Source organism: Trachemys scripta, chromosome 4 (assembly GCF_013100865.1).
Source record: "Trachemys scripta elegans isolate TJP31775 chromosome 4, CAS_Tse_1.0, whole genome shotgun sequence".
Classification (NCBI taxonomy): domain Eukaryota; kingdom Metazoa; phylum Chordata; order Testudines; family Emydidae; genus Trachemys; species Trachemys scripta.
Window position 1 is genome coordinate 97,575,790 of NC_048301.1, and position 26,368 is coordinate 97,602,157.

At 45.0% G+C, this 26,368-nt stretch overlaps 1 protein-coding gene across 1 annotated transcript in view; it reads right to left on the reverse strand.

Moving 5' to 3' along the window:
• Positions 1-26,368, reverse strand: part of ZNF143 (zinc finger protein 143) — a 69,279-nt gene that overhangs the window by 18,169 nt on the left and 24,742 nt on the right. The window contains exons 7-11 of the mRNA XM_034770038.1: positions 25,779-25,853; positions 21,783-21,902; positions 19,355-19,430; positions 16,729-16,854; positions 4,133-4,312 (exon numbers count right to left, since the gene is read on the reverse strand). Coding sequence (XP_034625929.1) covers positions 4,133-4,312; positions 16,729-16,854; positions 19,355-19,430; positions 21,783-21,902; positions 25,779-25,853 — 577 coding nt within the window. The remainder of the gene's footprint in view (positions 1-4,132; positions 4,313-16,728; positions 16,855-19,354; positions 19,431-21,782; positions 21,903-25,778; positions 25,854-26,368) is intronic.

The following is a 26,368-nucleotide window of genomic DNA, read 5'->3' on the forward strand; positions in this document are numbered from 1 at the left end:
ATCTAGTGTCGCCTTTGTGTGGGCTGTGCTGGCTACTGTGGTGCCTGCTGTAGGACACCCATGGGTTCCAGTAATGCCATTGTCCGAGGAAGAGCATGGGTGGTCCCATCCACAGGTGTCCATACCAGGGTGGTAAGTCCCTGGAATATGAGGGCCTCCGTCTCCTTGGTCCCATGCTAGCGGAAGTGTGAAGGAGAGAGGAATTGTGTGGTGAAAAAACTCCCTCCACTTCATCGTCCTTATCACTAGAAAAGTGAGAAGGTACAGGGGACAGCTGTCGGTGCCGCGCCGACTTTTCCAGTGAGAGATCGGTACCAAGCAGTGGGGAATCTGGAGTTGGCGAAATTAGCAAATTGCGGGAATGAATAAATTGTAGTGCAGAGGTAGAAGGAGCTGGAATATATCGCGCTGGGTGCACCAGCAGTGCCGCAGTGTCGGCCAGTGCTGATTGGTGCAGCGCCGTATGCGGAGTAATAGGTGGTTGAGGTGTCGGTGCTGGGACTGCAACCGTCCTTGTGTGTGGCACGAGCAGGCTCAGCTGAGTTGGCACCGAGTCCTTTGCACTATAGCGGTGTGGTGCCATATTAGAAGACGCAGGCAACTTTAAGCCCATAGCCTCGGCACCGGAGTGGTGCGTACCGGCAGCAGCTGGGGTACAGACAGTGCTGGAGGTCCCCAGAGCATCGTATGCGCTGAACCGTGGAGCGGTGAGCACTGACGAAACAGACCTGGCCGGAGACCGTTTGGATGCCTGCTGGTCTCTGTGAGGTGATGAAGCTGGCCATTTTTTTGCTGTTTTCTTGTCCTTAGTGGACTTAGGAGGGCTGTATCTCGAGTAGGACTCCTGATTTGGGTCAGAGGCAGGTCTGAGGGACTTCATTAGAATTAACTTGAGCTTCAGGGCTCTATCCTTTCATGCCCTAGTCTTCAGTTTACTTAAGTGGGCACATTTTTGGGGGATGTGGGTCTCCCCCAAACAGAGAACAAACTGAGAATGACCATCAGAGATAGGGATGGCCTCTCTGCACGTAGTGCATCTCTTAAAACATAGTGAGCCAGGTATAGTATAAACCAGGGGTGGGCAAACTTTTTGGGCCAAGGGCCACATCTGGGTGGGGAAATTGTATGTAGGGTCGGGGCAGGGGGCTGGGGTGCGATGTGCAGGAAGGGGCTCAGGGCAAGGGATTGGGGCAGAGGAGGGATGCGGGGTGTATGAAGAGGCTCAGGGAAGTGAGCAGAGGTGCAGGGTGCGGCAAGGGGCTCAGGGCAGGGGGTTGATGCACAGGGGTGCAGCAAGAAGCTCAGGGCAGGGGGTTGGGATGCAGGAGGGGTGCAAGGTGCAGGCAGGGGGCTTAGGGCAGGGAGTTGGGGGGCGGGGTGCAGGAGGGGTTCTGGCTCCAGCCCAGCGCAGCTTACCTAAAGCAGCGCTGGGGTGGCAGTGGTGCGCACCGGGGCCAGGGCAGGCTCCCTGCATGCCTTCCCTGTCCCCGGTCCCGCGCCGCTCCAGGAAGCGCTGCGGCCCCTGGGAGAGAGGGGGCAGAGGGCTCCGCGTGCACTGCCCTTGCCGCACCTCCAGGAACCTCTCCCGAAGCTCCCATTGGCCGCTGTTCCCCGTTCCCGGCAGGGCCGGCTCCAGGCACCAGTGTAGCAAGCTGGTGCTTGGGGTGGCACATGGAAGGGGGCGGCACATCCGGCTCTTCGGCGGCGGGTGCCTCTCGGCTTGAAGGACCTGCTGCCGAATTGCCACCGAAGAATGAAGCTGCGGCGGTAGAGTTGCAGCATAAGTGCCACAGATTGCAATTGCGGCTTTTCGGGGTGGGGGAGCTGCTTGGAGTGGCAAAAACCCTGGACCCGGCCCTGGTTCCCGGCCAATGGGAGCTGTGGGGGGCACTGCTTGGAGGCAAGGGGAACGCACAGAGCCCTCTGCCCCCCCACCCGGGGGCCGCAGGGAAGTGGTGCCGGCCGCTTCTGAGAGCGGTGCGGGGCCCACGGCGCCACAGAGGGCAATCCCGCGGGCCGGATCCAAAGCCCTGAGGGGCCGGATCCGGCCCGCGAGCCATAGTTTGCCCACCTCTGGTATAAACTGTCTAACTAACTGACTGCAAAAACTGGGAAGGAATTTTATTTTTTTTTGGAGATGAAGGGAGAAATGAAACTTGACTGACTAAAAAAAACTAGGTAAACTGCATAAACAACTATCTTAAGTGAAAAATAATTGAGTGAGACTGCTGAGCTCAGTCTCAGGCCGCGGACGGTAGAGAAGGAACTGAGGAGCCTGGGCCACATGCGCACTATTGAGGCACAGTTGGTGCGTGAGAAAGGGGTAAACAGTGAGGTGGCAAAGTTTGCAGATGATACTAAACTGCTCAAGATAGTTAAGACCAAAGCAGACTGTGAAGAACTTCAAAAAGATCTCACAAAACTAAGTGATTGGGCAACAAAATGGCAAATGAAATTTAATGTGGATAAATGTAAAGTAATGCACATTGGAAAAAATAACCCCAACTATACATACAATATGATGGGGGCTAATTTAGCTACAACAAGTCAGGAAAAAGATCTTGGAGTCATCGTGGATAGTTCTCTGAAAATGTCCACGCAGCGTGCAGAGGCAGTCAAAAAAGCAAACAGGATGTTAGGAATCATTAAAAAGGGGATAGAGAATAAGACTGAGAATATATTATTGCCCTTATATAAATCGATGGTACGCCCTCATCTCGAATACTGCATACAGATGAGGTCTCCTCATCTCAAAAAAGATATACTGGCACTAGAAAAGGTTCAGAAAAGGGCAACTAAAATGATTAAGGGTTTGGAGCGGGTCCCATATGAGGAGAGATTAAAGAGGCTAGGACTCTTCAGCTTGGAAAAGAGGAGACTAAGGGGGGATATGATAGAGGTATATAAAATCATGAGAGATGTGGAGAAAGTGAATAAGGAAAAGTTATTTACTTATTCCCATAATAGAAGAACCTGGGATCATCAAATGAAATTAATAGGCAGCAGGTTTAAAACAAATAAAAGGAAGTTCTTCTTCACGCAGCGCACAGTCAACTTGTGGAACTCCTTGCCTGAGGAGGTTGTGAAGGCTAGGACTATAACAGAGTTTAAAAGAGAACTGGATAAATTCATGGTGGTTAAGTCCATTAATGGCTATTAGCCAGGACGGGGAAGGAATGGTGTCCCTATCCTCTGTCTGTCAGAGGGTGGAGATGGATGGCAGGAGAGAGATCACTTGATCATTGCCTGTTAGGTTCATTCCCTCTGTGGCACCTGGCATTGGCCACTGTCAGTAGACAGGATACTGGGCTAAATGGACCTTTGGTCTGACCCGGTACGGCCTTTCTTATGTTTCTTATGTGAAGCAAGCACCTCGCGTGCATGGCCCATGCGAGTACTGCTGTAAAAACCTGAGTGAAGGCGCAGAGATGCACCAACACCTGGAGTGGAGCACCCACAGGGATATCTCTCAAAGAGCAGCAGCAGATGTTGATTCTTTCCGCAAGGGAGGGGGAAATAAGGGCAGGGAGAGAGTGGTCCAAGAGAGAAAAATTCCAGGAACAGCCAACAACAGACTGAAGTTTGTGCTTTACATTACTTAAAAATAAAGGCGAGCCTCACAGACTAAGGGTTTGATCCAAAGCCCTTTGGAAGCCCTGGCTGGGATGATTTAGTTGGGAATTGGTCCTGCTTTGAGCAGGGGGTTGGACTAGATGGCTTCCTGAGGTCTCTTCCAACCTTGATATTCTATGATTCTATGGAAATCTTTCCACTGTCTTCAAATGGCTTTGGGTTAGGCCCTAGATACAACTGTATTGAGAGCAGGATGAGAAAAATCACACCTCCTCTTAAGCAGAAGTTTGGTCATTTGGTGTGGTCTTCTGGGGCAAACCAGTCTATCACAGGGGTCCCCCATTGATGGAATAATGGCTCCATGATAGACCCTACAGTGACCATTTGTCGCTGGTCAAAGGGGAGAAAAGGGTTAAATAAAATAACAAAAACCATGACACATCACTATAAGAAACTTTCTATCCCAGTTCTGATGTGCAGCAATAATCGGTCCACCAAGGAGAAAATCACAGCAGCTAAAAAAGCAAATTGCTCTTCAAACAAAATGTCACTCACGTACCTGTATGTATTCTCACATGGTTCTTGTAATTGGTTGCACTGGCAAATGCTCTCCCACATCCTGGTTCTGTACAGTAATAGGGTCTTTCACCAGTATGCGTCCTGATGTGAACTTTTCTAATATTGGATGTTGTGAACGACCTTCCACAGCCTTCAAAGGGACATTTGAATGGTCTTTCACCTGGAACAAATATAGAAATGTATATAGGTAAAGTTATAAACCACTACAAAAATAAGTAACTGGATTTAGATTAAATTTAGGATTCTAAAGTGCCTGATTAATGATTTCTCATATGTCATATTTTAGCCCAGTCTTACTGTGAAAGAAAACCTCACACAGAAAACATTTCAAGACAGATCATCTGGTGCAAGAAAAGAATGTTACTTCCCCTCCAGTAACTGTGGTTTTTCAAGACACTGATCAGTGTGGATCCCGCTGTTGGTTCACATGTGCCTTATGCATGCAGAGCTGGAATTTCTTTGAATAACGGTGTCCTTTGGGACAATGCATATACCCTGTGCTGCCTCATGTTCCCATACAAGGGCATAAAGGGCAGGAGAGCCATCAGCCTCTATCAGTTCCCTCACAATTCAAAGCCCATGTTGCTGAGGACTCTGACAACCAGGGATGTAAGATAAGTTATGGGATCCACATTGACAACAACATCTCAAAGAGCCACAATTACTGTAGGTATTCTTTTTAGAGACTGTCAGTGTCCTCTCTGTATGGTGGGAATGAGGCGTTCCAGTTATATCAGTCAAACAATGACTGTAGCACTGCCTCCTGAACTTGGTATCTGCCCTGGCTGCTATGTCAATGCAATAATGTTTAACAAAAAAACCCAGTGGGTTACTCCACATTGCAGCCACACAGATCTCAGAGACTGGAATGTTCCTGAAGCAGGTGGTAGATTCAGCCTATGCCCTAGTGCAGTAGTTCTCAACCAGGGGTCCGCGGCCCCCAAGGGGGCCTCAAGCAGGTTTCAGGGGGGCCTCCAAGAAGGGCCAGCATTAGACTTGCTGGGGCCCAGGGCAGAAAGCTGAAGTCCCACTGCATGGGGCTGAAGTCCCTGAGCCCTGCCACCCAGGGTTAAAGCTGAAGCCTGAGCAATGTAGCTTCATGGGAGGCCCCCAGGCAATTGCCCTGCTTGCTACCCCCTAATGCCGCCCTAGTTTTTATATGTAGAAAACCAGTTATTGCGGCACAGGTGGGCCGTGGAGTTTTTATAGCATGTTGGGGGGAACTCAGAAAGAAAAAGGTTGAGAACCCCTGCCCTAGTGGAGTGTGCGTCAATGAGGCTTGCCAGCCAGTTGACAGCAAGTGGAAATGCACTTTGAGATCCATTTGGAGATTCTCTGTGATCAGATGGTTTGGCCCTTAAATGGGCTGGAAATGGCCACAAAGAGGCGGGAAGATAGGAAGTGTTGGTCTTTTAAGGTAATGCATCAAAGCCCTGGCAACATCCAGAGTGTGACTTCAGGAAGAAGACTGGCAAGGCAATTGATTGGTTTAGGTGAAGGATTCAGACTACCTTAAGGATAAACTTGGGATGTGGTCTCAACACCAACTTGTCCCTACAGAATGATGTGTAGGCCACACTACCCATGAGGGCGTGGAGGCTCTCTGACTCGCTGGGGTTGAAGTGATGGCCACCAGAAAGACCATGATTGCATGGTGTACTGAGTAATCCAACAGTGGTTAAAAGGGAGGTTCTGTGAGTTGCAGGAGGATGACAGAGATGCCACAAAGGAGTAGGGTCTCTAGCTGGAGGGTAGGCATGAAGCAGGCCCTTAAGGAATTTCAATACCATAGGATGCAAGAAGATAGACTATAACTGTACCAGGGTGTACATACTGATATTGCTGGTAGGTGGACCTTGAAAGAGTTAAAATGTCCAGCTTTTTTAGTAGCTGTGTATAGTCAAGGAACTTCGGTACCTGTACCTCTACTGGGTCCATATTATTTTGGAATACCCAGATGGAAAATCTTTTCCATTAGGAGGAAGTAAATCTTCCTGGTGGAAGATTTCCTGCTTTGGATGAGGATTTTCTTAACCTTCAGGGACCAGTATCTTATCAGCAGTGCTCACCCAACCAGTATCCAAGCTATCATTGCAACAACTGCAGGTCTGGGTGCAAGTTCTGATCTTGATTCTAAGATATTATGTCCAGGCAGGCTCAGAGGAATGGGGAGGCTGCATGGACATCTGTATCTTGTTTGACAGCCAATACTGCTTTAGCCAGTCAGGGGCTATTAGGATGACCGCAAATTTGTCTCACCTGATCTTGGATATTTATCCTGGGGATTACGGGAATCAGTGGAAAAGCATATAGCATCCCTCAAGACCACCAAAAGGAAGAAAAAACAGCTGTAATGAGCTAAGACTCTCACCTTCTCTTAAGCAGAAGTTTGATCATTTGGTGTTATCTTTTGTGCCAAAACAATCTATCACAGGGTCCCCCCATTGATGGAATAATGGCTCCATGATAGATCCTACAGTGACCATTTGTGGCTGGTCATTGCATGCCTGGTTAAGAAGTCTGCCAGATCATTGCTGACCCTTGGTAGGTATATAGCAAGCTGGGTAATCTTGTGTTGGGGGACACAACATTCGGAGTCAGATGGCTTCCTGGCAGAGATGGGATGATCAGGCACCTCATTGTTTGGTATGTATATAGTGCATAGTGGACGTGTTGTCAGTCAGGATTTGCATTGTGGTGTTCTGCAGAACAGGCAGGAATGCTCTACAGGCTAGTCTGATAGCTCTCAGCTCCAGGACATTCATATACAAAATTTACATCATACCGAGACCATGTCCCTTGCACCTGCAAATGGCTCAGATGGGCACCCAGGCTGTTCCTGCAATGTGTGTGGGAAGTGTCAGTTGGGGAAGGAACAAAGAAGGGAACCCCTTCCCACATGTTCACTGGGTCTTAGCACCGAGGGATCCCTTGTAGGACCAGAGGCAGGACAGTGGCCCTCCTGTTCATGTGATGTCTGGACAGGGAGTACATGGACCTCAGCCACAGCTATAATGACTGGAGGTGAAGTCTGGCAAACAGTGTCATGTACATGCACACAAACCTATAGCCAAAGAGTTCATGTGTGCACCATTTTGGGGGTTCAATTTTAGGGTGTTTGCCACCCACTGGAGAAACTGGAATTGGTCTTCTGGTAGGCAGGCTCTGGCTGATGTGGAACTGATCAAAACACCTATAAACTCTATCATCTCCCATGGTTCAAGGGAGGATTTCTTCACAAGGATTCTTAGTTGAGAGAACAGGGAAAGGATGTATCCCAAAGCTGTTGCAATCTCCTGTGGGGAACTGATTCTGATGAGCCAATCATCAAGGTACAGGTAGACATGGATTCCCTGCCTCCTTAAATGTGTTGCCACTACTGCAAAGTATTTTGTGAAGACTCTTACTGCAAAGAAGAATCTGAAGGGTAGGATCCTCTCTGATTAAATGGTTGGGCCTCACTGTGCATCTTAGATTCTTCTGGGGGGCAGATGAATAGCTATATGGAAGTATGCATACTGCAAGTACAGACCTATGAGCCAGTCTTGAGCTCAGAGAGATGGAGCGATGGAAGCAATTGCTACTATGTTGAGCCTGAGGCAACAAATGTATTCATAGAGTCCCCTTAATAGCATGAAGACCCCCTTTCTTCTTTGGAATGAGGAAATACTAGGAATAGAACCCTCTTCCCCTGAACTCTACTGGTATTTTGGTGGTGATACAGAGCGTTGATATTGCTCTGCCCCCAGATCCGATTCCTCATGATATTTTGGCATATGTGGTCTGGCAAGAGATGCTGATAGGTACAGTGACCCCTTCCTCAAGTTTGGCAAAGACTGGCTGGTGGGCCCCAGTAACCCTATTTAGGCCTTGTCAGCATAACAAGTACAATTTGTTCACCAGGTGCTGGCTAGTCCAGTGCCCTTCCTTATGAATCAGTGGTGGTGCAGGCCTGCAGGGAAAGCTGATAGACCTTTCCATGGTGTTGACCAGTGACCTCCCTGGAGAAGATTTTCTATTTGAAGATAGGGAGAACTTTTGCTCTGCCGATGGTGAGGAATAGATTTCCTTCGGGATGCTGCCGAAGTGTGTGGTGCTCTCAGTTCCAGAGTCTGTACTGGCACTAGCAGGTGCTTTGGCACCAATGACTGTTCCAGTTCTCCCCAGGCTTATTCTGTGTTTCACATCAACACCAAGGGGTGCACCACTGGAGCCAAGATCAGTGCTGGCACGGTCTTTTGCATTTTAGGATACTCCTCCTCTTTAGCCCTTGAAACTAAGCGGGCCTGGTGGATTTCCCTCCAAAGGATTTGCAATGTCTGTCTTTACGTCCAAGCTCTACCTGGAGCAGTCCCTTTTGGTGTCCGATTCAGAGTGGTCCCTTGTGTCAGACGTCGACAATGGAGATATTAGTGCCCAATTCAATGCAAGGGATATTGGGATCAGCTTTAGTGCTAGTGCCTGGCACATTCTCGGCTCCATTTTCTCTGCATTGGTATTCAGTGTAGCTTGTCTGGTAGACAGGGTGCTGGATAAACACTGGCTTGTCCATTAGCAGGATACCTTGGAGCTCATCTCCTCAAGGTTCAAGGAGACCTTCATGGATCGTTCCAGAAGACAGAGTTTCAGCCTCTCGTCTTGTGACTTATGCATCCCAGCAGAGAATGACAGGCCTACTGAGCATATGTCATTATGTGTGACTCTCCTAGACAGATGAGGCACTTACTTTTAAGGAAATTAGTCAAATTAGTTAAGCAGGATGGATACGGCTTAAAGCCTGCAGTTTTTGAGACTGCCATGTTAAGAAGTATTGTACAGGGAGTGCTTGGGAGGTGAGGGAGGAATCTAGTTGTTAGTCAAGAGAGGCCTAAATGAGCACAGCAGTTGAAAAATCAAGGTAATCAGGAGACTTCTGAAGATATTAGATATTATATTTAGAGAATCTTCAAGAAGGTTTAGCCAAAGCTAAAATTCGCAGGTCAGACACTGCCAGGTTCCATCTTTTTGCTATGGGTGGTAAGAAGGAACTGAGGGAGCCACACTGCCCTTTATGCCCTCATATGGGGGCATGAGGAGGCACAGAGGGCATGAGTGGCCCCCGACAGACACTATTATTCAAAGAAACTCTGTTTTCTCACACACCAGGTGCATAAATACATACAGTGGGATTCACACTGATACATACTTGAAGAATATTATTTTTCTACTATTAAGGACTGTATAAATGCATGATGACACAATGAGGTGCAAATATTACGGAAGACACAGAGAAGACCAGCATTTTATAGAAATAAATTAATCAACAGTGCTCACTTTATTTCATAAAATTAATTTAAACTTTTAATATGTGAACTTTTACATGCAGCATAAGCTGATTTTGAAGAGCTGTAGCACAAAGCAATTCATTCCCTTAGTCAATCATAATTAAAGCATTTAAAAATTGTGTTCTTTTTTATAATGATTTGCTATTTAAGAACTAAAACTGTGTCCTAAATACTACAGGAAGGAAAGAAATAAATGTATACTGAAATATGTCAGAGGCTGGCAGTCTTTGCCTGAAACACTCCACTCTGTCAGCAGGTGTTAGTCCTGCTGGGAAAATAGTTAAATTGGTTCTGCTGAATTACTGAGGGAGATGATTTGTAACTTCACCTATATTAAAAAAAGAGAGGATTTAGAATGTGGGCTGACCCCTAGAAGAAGCCAAGTCTGGGAGAAGGTTTGAACAGAGTTTTATTTTGATTTTTACTGTCTTTGGTCCTGTTCTTGTAATCACATCTGCCTGGGTGGATCCAAATGATCACTAGGAGTCACATGGGCCCAAAATTTGTTAGTATTTTCTTAAAATTGCTCTGCCTATAATCCTTCTCCATTTTGCAACCAGCATCAAAGTGATAGATTTAGAATACAAAAATATTTAGAATTGTTGGCCCTTACAACACATGGAGTCTCTTTCACAGCTCATGATCATATTGGGAAAAAGTATTTTATGGAAATACATTCTGTGGCTTGAACACAAATATCAGGAACATATTGAATTAACAAATCTTCTGCTGAGACTAGCTGAATCATTGTTACTAAATACTTAGCTGAAACTGAGAAAATCACATAGCCTTTCAGCAAAATTCTCAAACTGTGTAAATATTTAGATTAAAGGTATTACAAATGTGTATCATTTATTCAATAGTTTTTAAGGACGCCTACCCATTCAAAGCTCTTTAATATATAAATATGCATTTAAACTATTAAAAAAACACATTATCAAATGTAAGCATATTATACAATTTGTACATTTATAAGCTGAAATTGACAAAGTGTCAAAAATGTTTTAGTGATTTAGCATATAATTGGATTTTTTTTAATTTAAAACTTTTTCATAGTCAAAACTCTTTAATAAAAACGATTACTCTGCATGGGCAGAAACAACTTTCTAAAAATAAATATCCCTGACATTTTAGTTTATTTCTTCAAAATACCAAAGCAAATTCATTACAGACATGGCTGCCTTTATTTTTATTTTTTTTTAAACAAATCTATTTTGTGTAATAGAACTTTAAACATGGCACCTTAGAATAGGTTTCAGAGGGGTAGCCGTGTTAGTCCGTATAAGCAAAAAACAACGAGGAGTCCTTGTGGCACCTTAGAGACTAACAAATTTATCTGGGCATAAGCTTTCGTGGGCTAAAACCCACTTCATCCGATGCATGGAGTGAAAAATACAGTAGGCAGTATATATATTACAGCACATGAAAAGATGGGAGTTGCCTTACCAAGTGTGGGGGGGGAGGGAGTCAGTGCTAATTCACCCCTTCTTGTCAACTATTGAAAATAGGCCACTTCCACCTTGATTGAATTGGCCACATTGATTTATTTTTTTTTAATCATATAATAAATTATTTATATTGGTAGCCTCCCCACATGCTGAGGAAGGTTTTTTTTGGGGGGGGGAGAGAAAAGGAGGGGCAGGGATCATTATTGTAAGACAGAAATAAAAAAAAAGCCCTGACACAGACGTTAACTCCCAGGAAACTTCAGAGCAAGTAGCTCTTTGGCAGAGGAAACTGTAAGTAATTCTTTAAAGCAACAGTTCTAGAAAAGTTTGTCAGTTTCCTGTCAAAAGGATGTATGTGTGTGTTTTAAATGTGCATGTCGCAATGTAGTGTTGCCATGGTTTCTACAATTCTTCCTTGAACATTGCACATCAAATTACAGGTAGAAAAGAGCAGAGTTGGAGCCAGACCTGCCCAGCAACAGTGTTTTCTTAAAGTGAGGTTTTTTTAGTGCAAGTGTAAAGAATGCCTGCAGGAATGTCACATAACCTGTTTGTGAATCCAGCCCTTTGTGTTTCTAATTTAACTGTTAGAAAACAGACCCGTTTCCAGGTGGCTGGAAAATGGCTATTTCAAAGGCAGAGTGCAGGGTTTGCTGGGTTAGCTAGTCTACGTTAGTCTAGTTTAAAGAGGGTTACAGTAACAGAAACTGTTAAAGCAGGTCAGAACTGTTTTCGAGAACAAGACCTGCTCTCCTCCCCACTACCAGAAACCATTATTAATTCCTGGAGATATGCCCTTCCAGCTGATCATCTCGCAACTACTAGTTTTCAACCAGACCAGGGAGGTCAGGGAAGACCCCTGTGTAAGTGGAGAAACCAGTCTGGCAGCAATCAGTGGGCCTTGGGGAGAACTGGCAATGAGGAAGAGGGAGAATCAGGTTGAGGTAGTTTGGGGAGCGAGTTGCAGTAAGACTTCAGTAACTCAGACAGAGGTTATGGGTATATTACAGCAGTTGGTGGGTGAGGTTCTGTGGTGTGCAGAGGTCAGAATAGATTATCACAATGGTCCCTCTTGACATTAAAGTTTATGAGTCTCATCAGGGAGAAGGAAAAGAAAAGGCTCAGTATTTATAGGGAGGGTTTCCTTTCTATATAGGTTTTTATACAGCACTCATCACCGTAGTATCAGAACACCTTTCAGTAGTGCATTAAGCCACATGGCTACACATCTGTCACATGTTGTTTGTTCTCTCATCCTCTCTCCAGAGGGAGAAGCACTTGCAGTGAAGTGCCCTGTTTAGATAATGTGTGTCTTTATTTATTTTTAATAAAAATATACCTGGTGCTACGTGTTTATATTAGAGAAGCAAAGTCAAAGAAATGTGCCTTGGAATTGGAGTGGATTGGTGAGATTTGTGATCTTCCTTAGTTTCTGGGGGAGTTCATTCCAGTCTTGGATCACCCTGGGAGAAAATTCAGTCTCACGCAGACGAGCTTTACTCTTACTGTTGAGAGTTCCACTGGGCCAGAGGAGCAGAGTTGTCCATCATGGTCTTCATCCCAGAGCTTTAGGAGATCTTTTGGGTAATCTGGACCCAGACCATGGAATGCTTTGAAGACCTTGAACTTGATTCAAGATTTTATATGAAGCCAATATAGAGTCAATGACAGGTCTGAGATGTTCCAGGTAGCCTGTGATTTTGAGGAGATGCGCTATAGCATTCGGTACTAACTGGAGTTTTCTAAGTGCTGAAGGTTCATGCCCAGATATATTGCATTGCTGCACTCCAGACGAGAGGGGAAAGCATGAATAACTGAGGCTAGGTCTTAGTTGGCCAGGATGGGATGAAGTTTCCTAGCCAGACGGAGATGGTAGAAAGCATTACTCTTGGATGCTGCTATGTTAGAATTCAGCACCAGTGAGGGATCAAAGAGTACTCCTACACTACAGACTAAACTGATCAATTGTGGATGTGCATCTTCAACCCATGAAGACTACACCATGGTTATTAGCTCTTCAAAATACTCCCCTCTGGCCACTGGCATCACCTCTGTCTTGCTCAGGTTCAGCTTCATGAACATCCTTCCAGGGAGGACTCAAGCCATTTTAGTGCCTTATCCTGGACTCATGTCACCCCTCTCAGGCGAGACAGCAGAATCTCATGGTCAACAGTGTCAAATACTGCAGAGAGGTCCAGCAGGATGAGAATGGATGCCTATCCATTGAAAGGATGAGATCATCCATCAGTGCCGATAAAGCAGTTTTGGTTCTGTGTCCTGCCCTGAATACAGACTGTGCTGGGTCAGAATGTTAGGGTCAGTTAGATGAGCATGGTCAGCCTTTTGCTAGCTCTTCTCTGAACTTACTTAAGAATGGGAGGTTTGATGCAGGATGGTAACTGACTAGGACTTAAGTATCCAGGGTGGATTTCTTCAGGTGTTAGTCAAACTATTGGGTGTTTGAAGGAGCAAGATTCCTTCTCTAAATGAGGCATTTGCTATTTCAGTCAGGAGTGGCACCAGTTGTTCACAACTCTCTTTCACAAGCAAAAAGGGTATGGGTCGGAGTCACAAGTCTTGTATTGAGTCTCCTTTAGGGTATACAAAACTTCTTCAGTGAATGTACTGAACTCTGGAAATGCACGTGGGATGTTGGTTGGTGAATGGAGACGGAGCAGATCCATGCTATTTGAGACGGCTTCTCAAAACGTCCATGATCTTTTCAGCGAAGTGGCATTCTTTGCAGTGTTTGGTGCTTGGCTCTGTTGCAGGTTGGCATTCAGGACTGATGAAGAGGTTTACCACAATGGATGGCTCTTTGGGGTGAGATTTAGCAGCTTCAACAGAGGTCTTGGCCTGTAACAGCCACAGCACAGGCTTTGAGGAATTTTTTTTTCATGCTATCTGAATCAGCCTTTGTTTTCCACTATCAGCACTCAAGTTTCCACCCCTTCTCCCTTCATCCAGAACAGAGAGTGTCAGAAAACCAAGATCTGTATGGGTGATGGGGAGAAGGGGATCAACTGAGGGTCAGCACAGCAGTGGCTGAGACCACTGTGGAATGGCAATGACTCACCAGGTCCTCAACACCTCATTCTGCAGGTGGGGTACTGTTGTCCTTTAGAAGGTTATGAAATTTGTTGGAGTCCATGAGTCTCCATGGTTGAATCAGGGTCACTAGTCTTTCTTGTTGTGTGGGCAATGAAAAGTCTGAAACCACTGCCCTAATGATACAACGATCAGTCCAAAATAGTGGCTGGGTTGTGATGTTCTCTATCCTGACATAAAGCCTGAAGGTCAGGTCCAGGATGTGACTGGATTTATGGCTGGAACCAGAAATGACTTGTGAACACCTTCAGGAGGGAAGTGAGGACATGAGTTTCTGGGCTTTGGTATCAGTGGCCTTGTTGAAATCTCCCAGGATGACAAGTCTGGAGCATCTCTCCATCATCTCTGGCAAAGTATCAGTGAACTCTCTTGTGAACCCTTTAGTCTGCGGTGGTCTGTAAGTGAGCATAAAATCTACGTTCGCTTTGGCTCTGGTTTCTACTGTGAGATGAATAAGTTCAAATGAAGTGGTCTTACCTGAGGCACATCTCTTGCATTTCAGGTTTGCAGAAAAGATGAATGCAGTACTACCTGCCTTCTTGTGCTATCTAGGTCTGTGATATATGGAGAAACCTGGGGGAATGAAGTGCACCAACCCAGGGCTTGTGGAGTCATCCTTCCCGGTTTTGGTGATGCAGACTATGTCAGGTGCCTCATCACTGATGAGGGCATGTGTTTTTTGTTGCTACCAGCAGATCTTGCATTGATCAATATCAGCTTTAGTTCGTAATGCCAATCAGGGTTGAGGGACTCTGGCATTGTCTACAGAAGAGAACTGCACTGTGCAACTTGCACTGGTTCAGTGCATCCACATTAGTCATCCTGTTTTGCCTGCATCACTCTGTTTATCCACAAACAGAACTCACTGCAACTACTGCTGAGCCTGTGTACTGTTGCATATATTCATAATTCCTGGCAAAGCATCCAATGTCTGTGGCAGAGGTTCCCAAACCATCCATGGACCATCGATGGACTGTGAAAGACTTGCTGGTGGTCTGTGAAGAGCTGGTTGGTTACATGGTGCTGGCTCAACTCCTTAGTTGCAGATGCTAAATTGCATTAAAATACATAACATTCTTTACTAATATGACTTTTCTATGTAAGCAAATGCTGTAATTGTCAAATATGTGTGATTGCAAAAATGAGAGGAGGGGCAGTCCACCGGACAATTTTTCTATTTAAGATGAGGTCCATCCTATGAAAAATTTAGAGAGCACTAATCTATGATATCTAAATATGTATTTGTCTGCACTGTGTAATGACTGCATTAATATGATTCAGTTCTCAACAAAGATCTGCATATGAGCTGGGAGGCGAAGGTGATGAACACTGGTATGCCCTCACACAGATATCATAGTGAAGAATCACAAGTGTCCCCTGGCCCACTGGCAGACTGACTTTGGATCTGGAAGCTCAGGAAGATGGAATGATTTTATTCTTTCAATAGTTTTTAGAATTGTTGTTTCCCCGTGGTTTTGATTCTCTTTTCTGGATCTGAAGTACAACTAAGGGTTTCCTTCCCTCTCTCTTTTTTTAACCTCTAAAATCCAAAGATGTGGGAGGTCAAGGCCAGGGTCTGGAGGAAGAACGTCCTCCATGTGGTCCAACAAGCTCCCCGCTATTCCACCCCATCTAATAAATTGGGGGACCACTCCTCTCTCTCTCTTCCAGGGTATTTGGTTGGGGGAGGAAGAACAAGGAGGTGCTGGAGCACTATCCTGAAGTATTTAGTGGCATTAGAGATTGAGTAGGTGTTAGGTGGTAATCCTGGCTGTGTATTTTTAAATTTATGTCCCTTTTTCAGATCTCAGGAGTGAAGGTGACATTCCATAGATGTACAGACTGTCAATACAACAACTATTATAGTAAGTGGATGGTGTGTGCACATAGTGCTTCCATGCATATAGCTGCTGCTAATAAGGGATTTTTGTTCTTTTTATTTTTCAAGTGATCCACCTCTGTATGGGACACACCAAAAGATTGTATTTTTTACACAACTGAAAAGTTTTAATAAAACTGTTTTTTTGTTTTTTTGCATGATCTTTTTGTGTCCTTCCCTGCTGCTCTGAGGGTGTTGGGGAAACAGGAAGAGCCAAGACAAGCTGAGTACCACAGTTCTTGGTCCTGCACACAGCTGGTAGGCAAGATATTTGACAGCTAGCTCTGAAATGACAAAACTGTCACTGGAGGATGAGTAGCAGCACTTAGAGTTGGCACTGGGAGGAGTAATTGCTCTGCTGCAGCTGCAATTCTAGTACTTTTTATCCACAGTGGCACTGCAAAGGTGCAGACTGACTCAGTCAGTGTAAGATGCAATGGTGATACACCTGGTTCAAAGATAGTGCAACTGCAATAGCAGTGTGAAGGCCTATGCACTGTTCCAAAAAAAAACTGTATGTTGAGATGAGGCGCATTATTATAGTGCTAAGGACTTGCAACGGTGTTTGCAATGCTAAAACACTGTTTTGTCAAGTAGGCTTCAAAGGGGACTTTTGAGAGCAGTTGTGCGCTAAGGCAGAGCATACTTATTCTGATTTCACAAGTACAAGTCACTCAACAAGCAAAGAGTTAAATTTCTTCTATAGTGTGTCTATCTAAATAGATTTTAATTTAAAACAAAGAACCAAGAAAGCAGAGAGAGAGAGAGAGAGAGAGAGCGCGAGAGAGAGCGCGACCGTTGTAAAGACTCCTTGTACCTGTGTGGGTTCTGATATGTTTCTGCAGGTCCCCAGAAGTCTTGAATGACTTGGTGCAGTTCTCCTCTGTACACCGATAGGGCTTCTCTCCAGTATGGGTTCGGACGTGGCTTTTTAATCCATAACCTTGAAGACAATTTTCAAAGTCGAAAGGTGGGGGGAGAGGGGGGAGAGAAGGCAAACAAAATCTTAGTTGTTACAATACTGCAATAGAAATATATCTAATATTCAGAATGTATCTGGTCACAAAAGCTGTGCTAACCAGTCCAGTTATGAAATCCTCTGATCAATCAGTAACAAAAATCAGTTCTTCTATTCATCTCACTCTCCAAACACATCATTGGTCACATAACCAGATCAACAAAGCACTGCTTGCATTTTAGAAATCCTCTTTCACTTTATTTAAGAAAAAGTGTACTTTTTTCAAAATTTTCTCCTTTTCCTCACAATGGGACAAATTCTGGTGATTATACCAAAGTGGTCAAACCTTTGCTCAAACTTCTGTAAAAAAGTCCAGAACAATCTGTGCTTTCTCTCTTAGCAGCTACTCCCATCATAATAGTTTCAGACAGAGCCCAATCCTGCTCCCACTGAATTCAGACACAACTGGCACGTGGCTCCCATTTATTTATTGGCTTCTTATTTTACAAACAACTATTCTGAGTTATAAAATTGCACCCATCAGTCAAGCCTCCGGATGCTATTTCATTTTTTAGAAACACATTATGCAATAACCACAGACAATCTCCCCTTCCAAGACAAATATCTAGAGCAATAATCCTGTGATAAATAACAATACTGAGACATTTAAAGGCCTAATCCAGAGGCCACTGAACTCAATGGGAAGACTCCCATTCTCTTCAATGGTTTTTGGATTAGGCCCTAAATAGACTGCCTTGCACTGTGCCCGGAAGGGACAACAAAATGGGGATTTTGCTGAAGTGACAAGGTGGGGGCTAGTTTCTGAGCAGAGGACCTTCCACTGAGAGCATCCTATCTCTAGTCCCCTAGAAAAATGTGGAACCAAAGAACCCAGAAAGAGTTGCTGAAGACAGACTAACATGCATCTTCCCTGGCCCCATAGTGATATACACATTTCTACTAAGCAAAGGCCATGGATTCTCAGAATGTGGTTCCTGATTTAACTTTACAATGTGCTGCCATTATATCTCCATTACAGTTGAAGTTTTGATTAAAAAACACTATTTGAAAACATGAAGTGAGTCTACCAAGTTAGCCAATCCTCTAACTTGTGTTCTTTCTTACTTCTACAACACAAATACAGCCTCAGAATCCAACTCAGAAAAGCTACTACTATTTAATCCAGGTCATTTAATCCTTGAAGATGCATTTAAACATTTGCAGGGTTTGCCAGGCTCAACTGGTACAATAACTGACCTAAAATACACTTAGACATTAATAGGAAAAAAGGTAATATATTTGTCCTTCTGTCTGTTGCAATGGTATACAGCAGGGATGGCCAAGCTGCGGCTCGCAAGCCACATGCGGCTCTTGCATAGCTAAAGTGTGGCTCGCAGAGCTCCCCACATTCTCCACCTACCAGACTGCCAGGGAGAGTTCAGGGCTTCTGCCCTGCAGTGGGGTGAGGGGCTTCTGCCAGAGATGACAGGTAGCTGCTGATAGTGGGGGGACAAAATGTAAAGGTTCAGCCTCTCCAAACGCTTGAGTCACAACCCCCAGATACATCCCCGCCTCTTACCCTCAGCGGCCCCTCCCTGCAGCTCCCAGGTGTTAGCTCTGCATGGAGAGGCAGCTGCAAACAGCTGGGATCTGCAGGGATAGGCAGCAGCAAAAGCAGTGGTACTCCCTGTAGTTCCTAGCTGTTTGCTGCTGCTTCTCCCCATGGTCACAGCTCTCAATTTGCCAGCTCCAGCAGCTGCCATGCAGGGAGGAGGCCCGGCGACACTATGAGACCGAGTAGGGTCAGCAAACCCTAGCAAAAATTTGGCAGGGAAATGGGGGGGGAACGTGACCCCACATGCCCTCCCCATGCATCACCTCTGGCTTCTGCCCAGCGGGGAGGGGAATCTCAGGGCTTCAGCCCCACGGGGAACACCTGCCAGGGCTTCAGCAGGAGCAGGCCTTCAGCCCCAAAGAATGGGAGGCACCTCCCATGGGGCTGAAGGCCTGAAACCCCCTTCCCCTCAAAGCTAACGCCCTGAGCCCCAACAGATTCTTCTCACGGGGCTGAAGCTCTGAGTTCTGGCAGGTGCGCCCCAGCTCTCAAACTTCTGAAGATTGTTATTTGTGGTTCAGAGGGTCAGTAAATTTGGCCACCCTTGTACTATAATTTTAAAATTGCTTTACAAACACAGTGCAACTAAATTTATGTGAAGTCACTGAAGTGCAGTTGTTTCTGTGTTGGCCTTTCAGCCGAGTATTGCTTATATTAGTATGCCTACAGGCTTTCTATATTACAATGGAAGGAGTTCTTCATGATATCTTCTTAATCTTTCATGTTTCAGGATATTTTTAACCCCATCTCTTTGTTTCTATGTATTAAAATCATGTTCAAAAACCAAGAAAAGATTGTTTTGAAACAGCAACTGCTTATAAGGAGACAGACAGGCCCTAGCAAACAGGAGAACACACTCCCACAACTTACCTGTTGCAAATGCTTTGCCGCAACCAGGATGTTCACATTGATATGGTCGATCTCCTGTGTGTGACCTTTCATGCACCTGTTAAAAGACATCCACCACATTGATATAATACAGTATTTTGTTTGCTTTCTTGAATATAAAAACTATTTCATTGTCAAAAATTACATGTTTAGTCTCTCTTCTTAGAAGTAACTGCTTAAGAAGTGTTCTTTTTTTAAACAGTAATAAAGGTTTTTTAAAAATAGGATAATGATGTGTTCTGGAAAAGTAGTAATGTCTCTGTTTTCAGGATCTGACTTGATGCCCTGATCACTTTTATTGAAACAGGTGATTTGTCCTATTTTTGTAAACATGCAGAATAGCCAACTGAAGGGGTCACTAAACAGCTGAACTGGCAATATTGACAGTAGTCTGGCTGTGTGCATGTGTGTCTCAAGGGCTACACTCCACCCCAATAGGGTTGCTAGGCATCCGCTTTTCGACTGGAATGCCTGGTTGAAAGGGGACCCTGGTGGCTCCGGTCAGCACCACTGATCAGGCCATTAAAAGTCCGTTCAGCGGCACAGTGGGACTAAGGCAGGCTCCCTGAATGCCCTGACTCTGCGTGTCTCCCAGAAGCAGCTGACATGTCTGGCTCCTAGGCGCAGGGTCAGCCACAGGGGCTCTGTGCGCTGCCCCCATCCCAAGCACCGGCTCTGCAGCAACCACTGGCCACGCCACCTGGCTACAGTCTCACACCCGCCTGCACCCCAACCCCCTGCCCCAGGTCAGAACCTACTCCCGCACCCTAATTCCCTCCCAGAGCCCGCACCCCACACCCCCTCCTGCACCCCAACCTCCTGAGCCCCCTCTCACACCCGAACTCCCTCCCAGAGCCTGCACCCTAACCCCCTACCCCAGCCCTGAGCCCCGCCCTGAGCCCCCTCCTGCACCCCAAACCCCTCATCCCCAGCCCCACCCCAGAGCCCACAGCCCCAGGTGGAGCCGCAGCCCCTCCTGCACCTGCTACCCCAGCCCTGAGCCCCCTCCTGCACCCTGAAACCCTCATATCTGGCCCCACCCCAGAGCCCACACCCCCTCCCATACCCCAATCTCAGGCCCCAGCCCGGTGAAAGTTAGTGAGGGTGCGGGAGAGCGAGCGATGGAGGGAGGGAGGATGGAGTGAGCAGGGGGTGGGGCCTAGGGGAAGGGGTAGAGTCAGAGCTTCAGGGCAGGGGTGGGGCAAGGGTGTTTGGTTTTATGCGATTGGAGTTTAGGGTTGCCAACTTTCTAATCTTCCCTCAATCCCTATGAGGCCTCCCAGTGATCCTCCCCCTGCTGCATGAGACATCTAGCCAGTACTCCATCACAGGATTAGATTCACATGGAGCGAGAGACTGATTCTAGACTGCACTATCACTGGCAAGATTGTACCCTCTCCCATCTGCAAGTGACTAACCTAGTTGGCATCTGTACTTCTCTACATGTTCCGTGTACCAGAGCTAAGCATGGGATTGAGAAAGGGAACCAGGGAGTGAGTAGAGAAACAAGAGCTGTTCCAACTTTTCAACTTTGAATATTTGATCACTCTAAAGAATTAAACATCACAATACAGCAATATGGGAATTCACATGATAGAGCAGAGCTTTCCATCATATATAAACATGGAAATTAAATTCTAATTGTAGCATCTCTAGGCTACTGCTGATGGTGGCTATCTTGAAGAAATAAGTGACATACTTTTTGATACTTGCAATATAGGAACCTTACACATCTGCATTCATCCTGCTTTGACAATCAGAAGATTGACAATCTTTACGTTCAACCTTTTTTCCTGCTGGTCTTTCCAGTTCTCAGCTGTGATGCATTTGTTTAATTCATGTTTTCTGGCAGCGTTTCCCAAAGTGTGGGGTGTATTTTGTTGGCCCACTGATAACAGTCCATTACCTATGGCACCTTAGAGACTAACAAATTTATTTGGACATAAGCTTTCGTGGACTTGGTATCCTACTGTTAATTGAATTGTCTCATTAGACTGACCTCACACTTGGTAAGGCAACTCCCATCTTTTCATGTATTTATACCTGCTCCTGTATTTTCCACTCCATGCAACTGATGAAGTGGGTTCTAGCCCACAAAAGCTTATGCCCAGATAAATTTGTTAGTCTCTAAGGTGCCACAAGGACTCCTCGTTGTTTTTGCTGATAAAGACTAACACGGCTACCACTCTGAAGTCCATTACCTGTTCAACTTTCTATAAAGGGCCTCATCTCAGAACACTAAGCATGACAGTTTGGAGGAACTGGGGCATCTAGAACATCCTACTGATGGAGATTTCGTCAGATAAAAGAATGCTCATGTCTGACTTCTTGTACGTTTCCATTACTTTTGTCCATGTAATTGTGTAACCAAAGAATACCTGCAATCTACTGACCCTCATTCTGCAATTACCTTAAGATGGTGAGCTGTTGTGTACAATTTTCCACAGCCATCATATTCACAGCGAAAAGCCTTCTCTCCACTTGGCTGAGATTTAGCTGTCACTCTTGTTCCATGTCCTTGCAAGACAATCTAGGATAAAACAAATATGACAACATGTAAGTCATTTAAGTCTTTTATAACCAATTAGACAAAAATCAGATTTTCAAAACAAGAAATAACAAGAGTTAATCCTAGTTGATGTCTTTTGACTCAGTCCACCCTGCCAGTTATTGTGTTTGCTGAGTCTCCTCCTGAAGCTTGCCTTCCTTCCAATCTACTCTCCCTAATGTCCAGTAAGATTCATTTCCTTCTCCCCTTCTTGTCTTCATGCCTTCTTCAATGCAGCTCCTGAAATTGGAATTTCCTCTCAGACTGGTCTACCAAACAACTTTATTTCTCTTTATTCAAATCATTCCTTAAAACACACTTCTTCTGTGAGGCTTTTAAATAATAACCCCTCAAATAATTAATATAGACTTAAACAAACAATTTTTTAAAAAGCATTTCTGGCTTGAAGTTTAGACCTTACGCCTTTATGCCTGCATATTTGGACTGTGCAATCTATGTTTTGGTTAGATTATCAATTCAGGGCAGAGCAGGAACTGTCTTTTTCTAGGTTTATATGGGGCTGAGAATACTACCAGGGCTCAATAACTAAGAAACAATTTAGTCCATGTGGCTAAAGGTTCACGAGGAGGTCTGGTGAGAGATGAAAGAATGAGGTTGAGGTCCTACTAAGGTCTTGGCTTCACCAGTCGTGGGAAGGATATAAGAAGTCCCTTAAGGAATCTATTTGTCGTGGGATGAGTTGACAGGAAGATGAAAAGCACTGATTGCTGCTAAATGACCCCAAAAGGAGCTAACAGAGAGACCCGATGCCTTAAGGATAAGTGGATATTCTAGAATAGCAAGGATCCCAGTGCTAGGGAATTCTGCACAACTGGTAACTATGCCACAGAAAGGGTTACTTGATGTCTGATATATCAATTCCAGAGGTTGACTGTCTCTACACACAGAGGAAGGGATATTGTTCCTCCCTGCTTTTTTATATAGAAGACAGTTAACATACTCTCTGACATTATCTGGATATGTCATGATATGAATGAGTGGGAGGAAAGTGTTGCAGACCTGACAGACCACTGTTAATTCCAATAAACTGATATGCAACCTGGACTCCCGAGGGGTCCAGCTGCTTTGTGCAGTATGATTGTTCATATGACCTCCCCCATATAAGAGGGAAGGATCTATAATGATACTCGCCTCAGGTGTAGGTGTGAGGAAAGGAGTCCCCACTTGAACTTTCTCCGGCTTTGTCCACTGGACAAGAGAGGCTAGAACCTTGGATGGAACTGTTAATTGGTACTGATGTTGATTTTTTTCTGGTGAGTAGATGGACTGAAGCAAGGTATGCAGATAATGGAGATGGAGCCTGGCAAATGGCATCAGGTGTGCACATGAGGCCATGTGGCTGAGGCAGAAAAGGCAAGTCTAACTGAAGTCCGAGGGTGACCTGTTTTATGAGATTGCCCATGGCGTGGAATCTTTCAACAGGTAGCTAGACGTTTGCGGTCATTGAGTCTAAGATTGCTCCTAAGAAGTTTTAGGACCTTGTGGGTGGTCAAAGTGGACTTTTTGTGGTTGGTAAAAATTCCTAGGGAATGTAGTACACAGAGGAGGAATTAGGTTGGCAACTGGACCTCCTTGTATGATCTGCCTGTCAAAAGCGAGTGAGCCACAAAAGCCGCAACTGAGGGATCCATACTCTTTCTGGTCACTTTTTCCTGCTGAGGAGGTTTACTCTAGCAAAATCTAGAGGACCCATGTGTGAGGACTGTTCTGACCTTGAAGGAGTCAGAAAAGGATCTCTTTTCTTGGGGGCATCCTTAGAAGAAGGTTTGTCTCTATGCTTGTAAGAGTTTCCTTTACTCTCATAAGAAGCCTTCTCCTTAGTCTTGGAAGTCTTAGGCTCGACTCCTGAGCTTCTGGACTGCCTGTTGACTGAGGCTCATGTACAGGGGGTCTCCCCAACCCAGATCTAATTGGAGTCTCATGGCTTTCTCCATCAGATGTTTTCTAAGTCTTAGTTATTCACCATCATGAGTTCTGGGAGGGAAGGAGCAGCAAATCCTGTACTTCGCTGAGATGTGAGCCTCATCTAGGCAGCAACAGCAGAGTTGGTGTATGTTGCTCACTAAAAAGCAGCAGGGATAAAAAACTTAATTTTTGAACCCCAGGAGTCTGGACATAATCCTAATTCCGACAGTGAAAAACAACAAACCAACCACACTAGTACTTAAAACTGAAAGAGTTAAATACTAAAACTATTTAAAATATAATTACAGATTAACACAATTGAAGAAGAAACTAGACAAAGGTTCCAACTCAGGCCATCTGGCAGTAATGAGGAACTGGAGAGATGCCAGTTCCCTTATACCCTCAGTTCAGAGAGAGAAGAACAACTGCATGTGTGTGGACCAATGGATACTGCTTATTAAAAATATCTGAACTAAAGATGCATCAGACAAGGTATTTCCAATAGAGACAGGGAAGTGTTTGTATCATTATGCAAGGCACTGGTGAGACCTCATCTGGAATACCAGGTGCAATTCTGGTCCCCCATGTTTAAGAAAGATTAATTCAAACTGGAACAGGTGCAGAGAAGGGCTACTAGGATGATCCAAGGAATGGAAAACCTACCCATGAGAGGAGACTCAAAGAGTTTGGCTTGTTTAGCCTAACCAACAGAAGGCTAAGATATGATTGCTCTCTATAAATTCATTAGAGGGATAAATATCAGGGCGTTATTTAAGTTCAGTGTCAGTGCTGATGCAAGAATCAAGGGATATAAACTGACCATCAGTAAGTTTAGGCTTGAATTTAGATGAAGGTTTTTAACCATTAGAGGAGTGAAGTATCAGCCTTCCAAGGCGAGTAGAAGGGGTAAAAAAACCTAACTGGCTTCAAAACTGAGCTTGATAAATGTATGGAGGTTATAGTATGATGAGACTGCCTACAATAGCATGTAGCTGATCTGCAACTGCTAGCAGCAAATATCTCCAGCGGCTGGTGATGGGACACCAGATGGGAAGGGCTCTGAGTTACTATAGAGAATTCTTTCCCAGGTGTCTGGCTAATGGGTCTTGCCCACAAGCTCAGAGTCTAACTGATCATCATGTTTGGGGTCAGGAAGGAATTTCCCCCCAGGTCAGATTAGCAGAGATCGGGGGGGGGAGGAGGGCTGCCTTCCTCTGCAGCATGGGGCACAGGTCACTTGCAGGTTTAAACTAGTGTAAATGGTGGATTCTCTGTAACAAAGTCTTTAAATGATGATTTGAGGACTTCAATAACTCAGCCAGAGGTTATGGGTCTGTTACAGGAGTGGATGGGAGAGGTTCTATGGCCTGCAATGTGCAGGAGTTCAGTATAGATCAGGGTTCCCAAACTGTGGGCTACAGCCCAAAGCTGGGATGTGACACAGACCTAGGTGGCCTGCCATGGGCAGAGTTGGAGGGGGCACTGTCTCCCCAAACTGTATACATTGGTGGAGTGGCAGCTGGTGATGGTGACTGAATGTAAATATTTTTTAAATCCCATGAATTATTCTTCTATAAAGGGAGAAATGGAGCTTGTCATCTGCACAGGTTTGGAGTCAGAGAACTCCTGATAGGCAGCCCAAGGACCTGGCTCAGAGCTAAATATTTGGCACATGAGTGCTGGAACAATTTGTATAGTGGGGATGCTGAGAGCCATTGAACAAAACTGTAAACCCTGTATATAATGGAAACCACTTCAAGCCAGGGCGTGCTGCAGTACCCCCTGCACCCCTAGTTCCAGCACCTATGATTTGGCGTGCTTCCAGCTGTTATGAGGAAGGTGAACAGTTGCACTGTAAAGACTGTTGGGCATAGAAGAGACAGAGAAAATAAAAATCCAGTGGATCCAATTATATTGTACAATATTACATACCTGCATTTTTTTCTCTTGTTCATTTTCACCTATCATTCCTGAGCTACTAACACTTTCATTTCCATCAATAGACACCTGAAAATAATATGAAAGAAAAAAATTAAAATTATTTACCAGATGCTTTTCTTCAGTGAATAATGCAAAAGGGAAAGGACTCAGCTTCTGAGGGTGCACACTCATTCATAGCTCTGTGACTCCATCATCTTGAAACATGGCTACCATACGGTATATTAGCTCTTTAAAAAAGTAAAATCCCACTAAAGTCAACCATGTTATAACAAAAGCCTTGTATAACTACCAAAGTGCTGAACTTCTTAAGGTTGTATTAAAATAAGGAGGGAGAGCAAGGACCAAATTTGTCCTTGATTTAACTACAGTGACTTCAAGAGCTAGTTCTGTCACCAATGACTTCAATGAAGTTAAATTAGGGATGAATTTGGTTCTAAATCTTTCTTATAAGCAAACAATTTCCAGCATTGTTATGTGCATGGAGTTCCTGAAACTATTAGTAAAGAGGACATGATGGCATATTTAAAACTACAGAGCCAGATCATGCCCTTACAATGGCCCCTTTGAGCTATTCCGAAGGT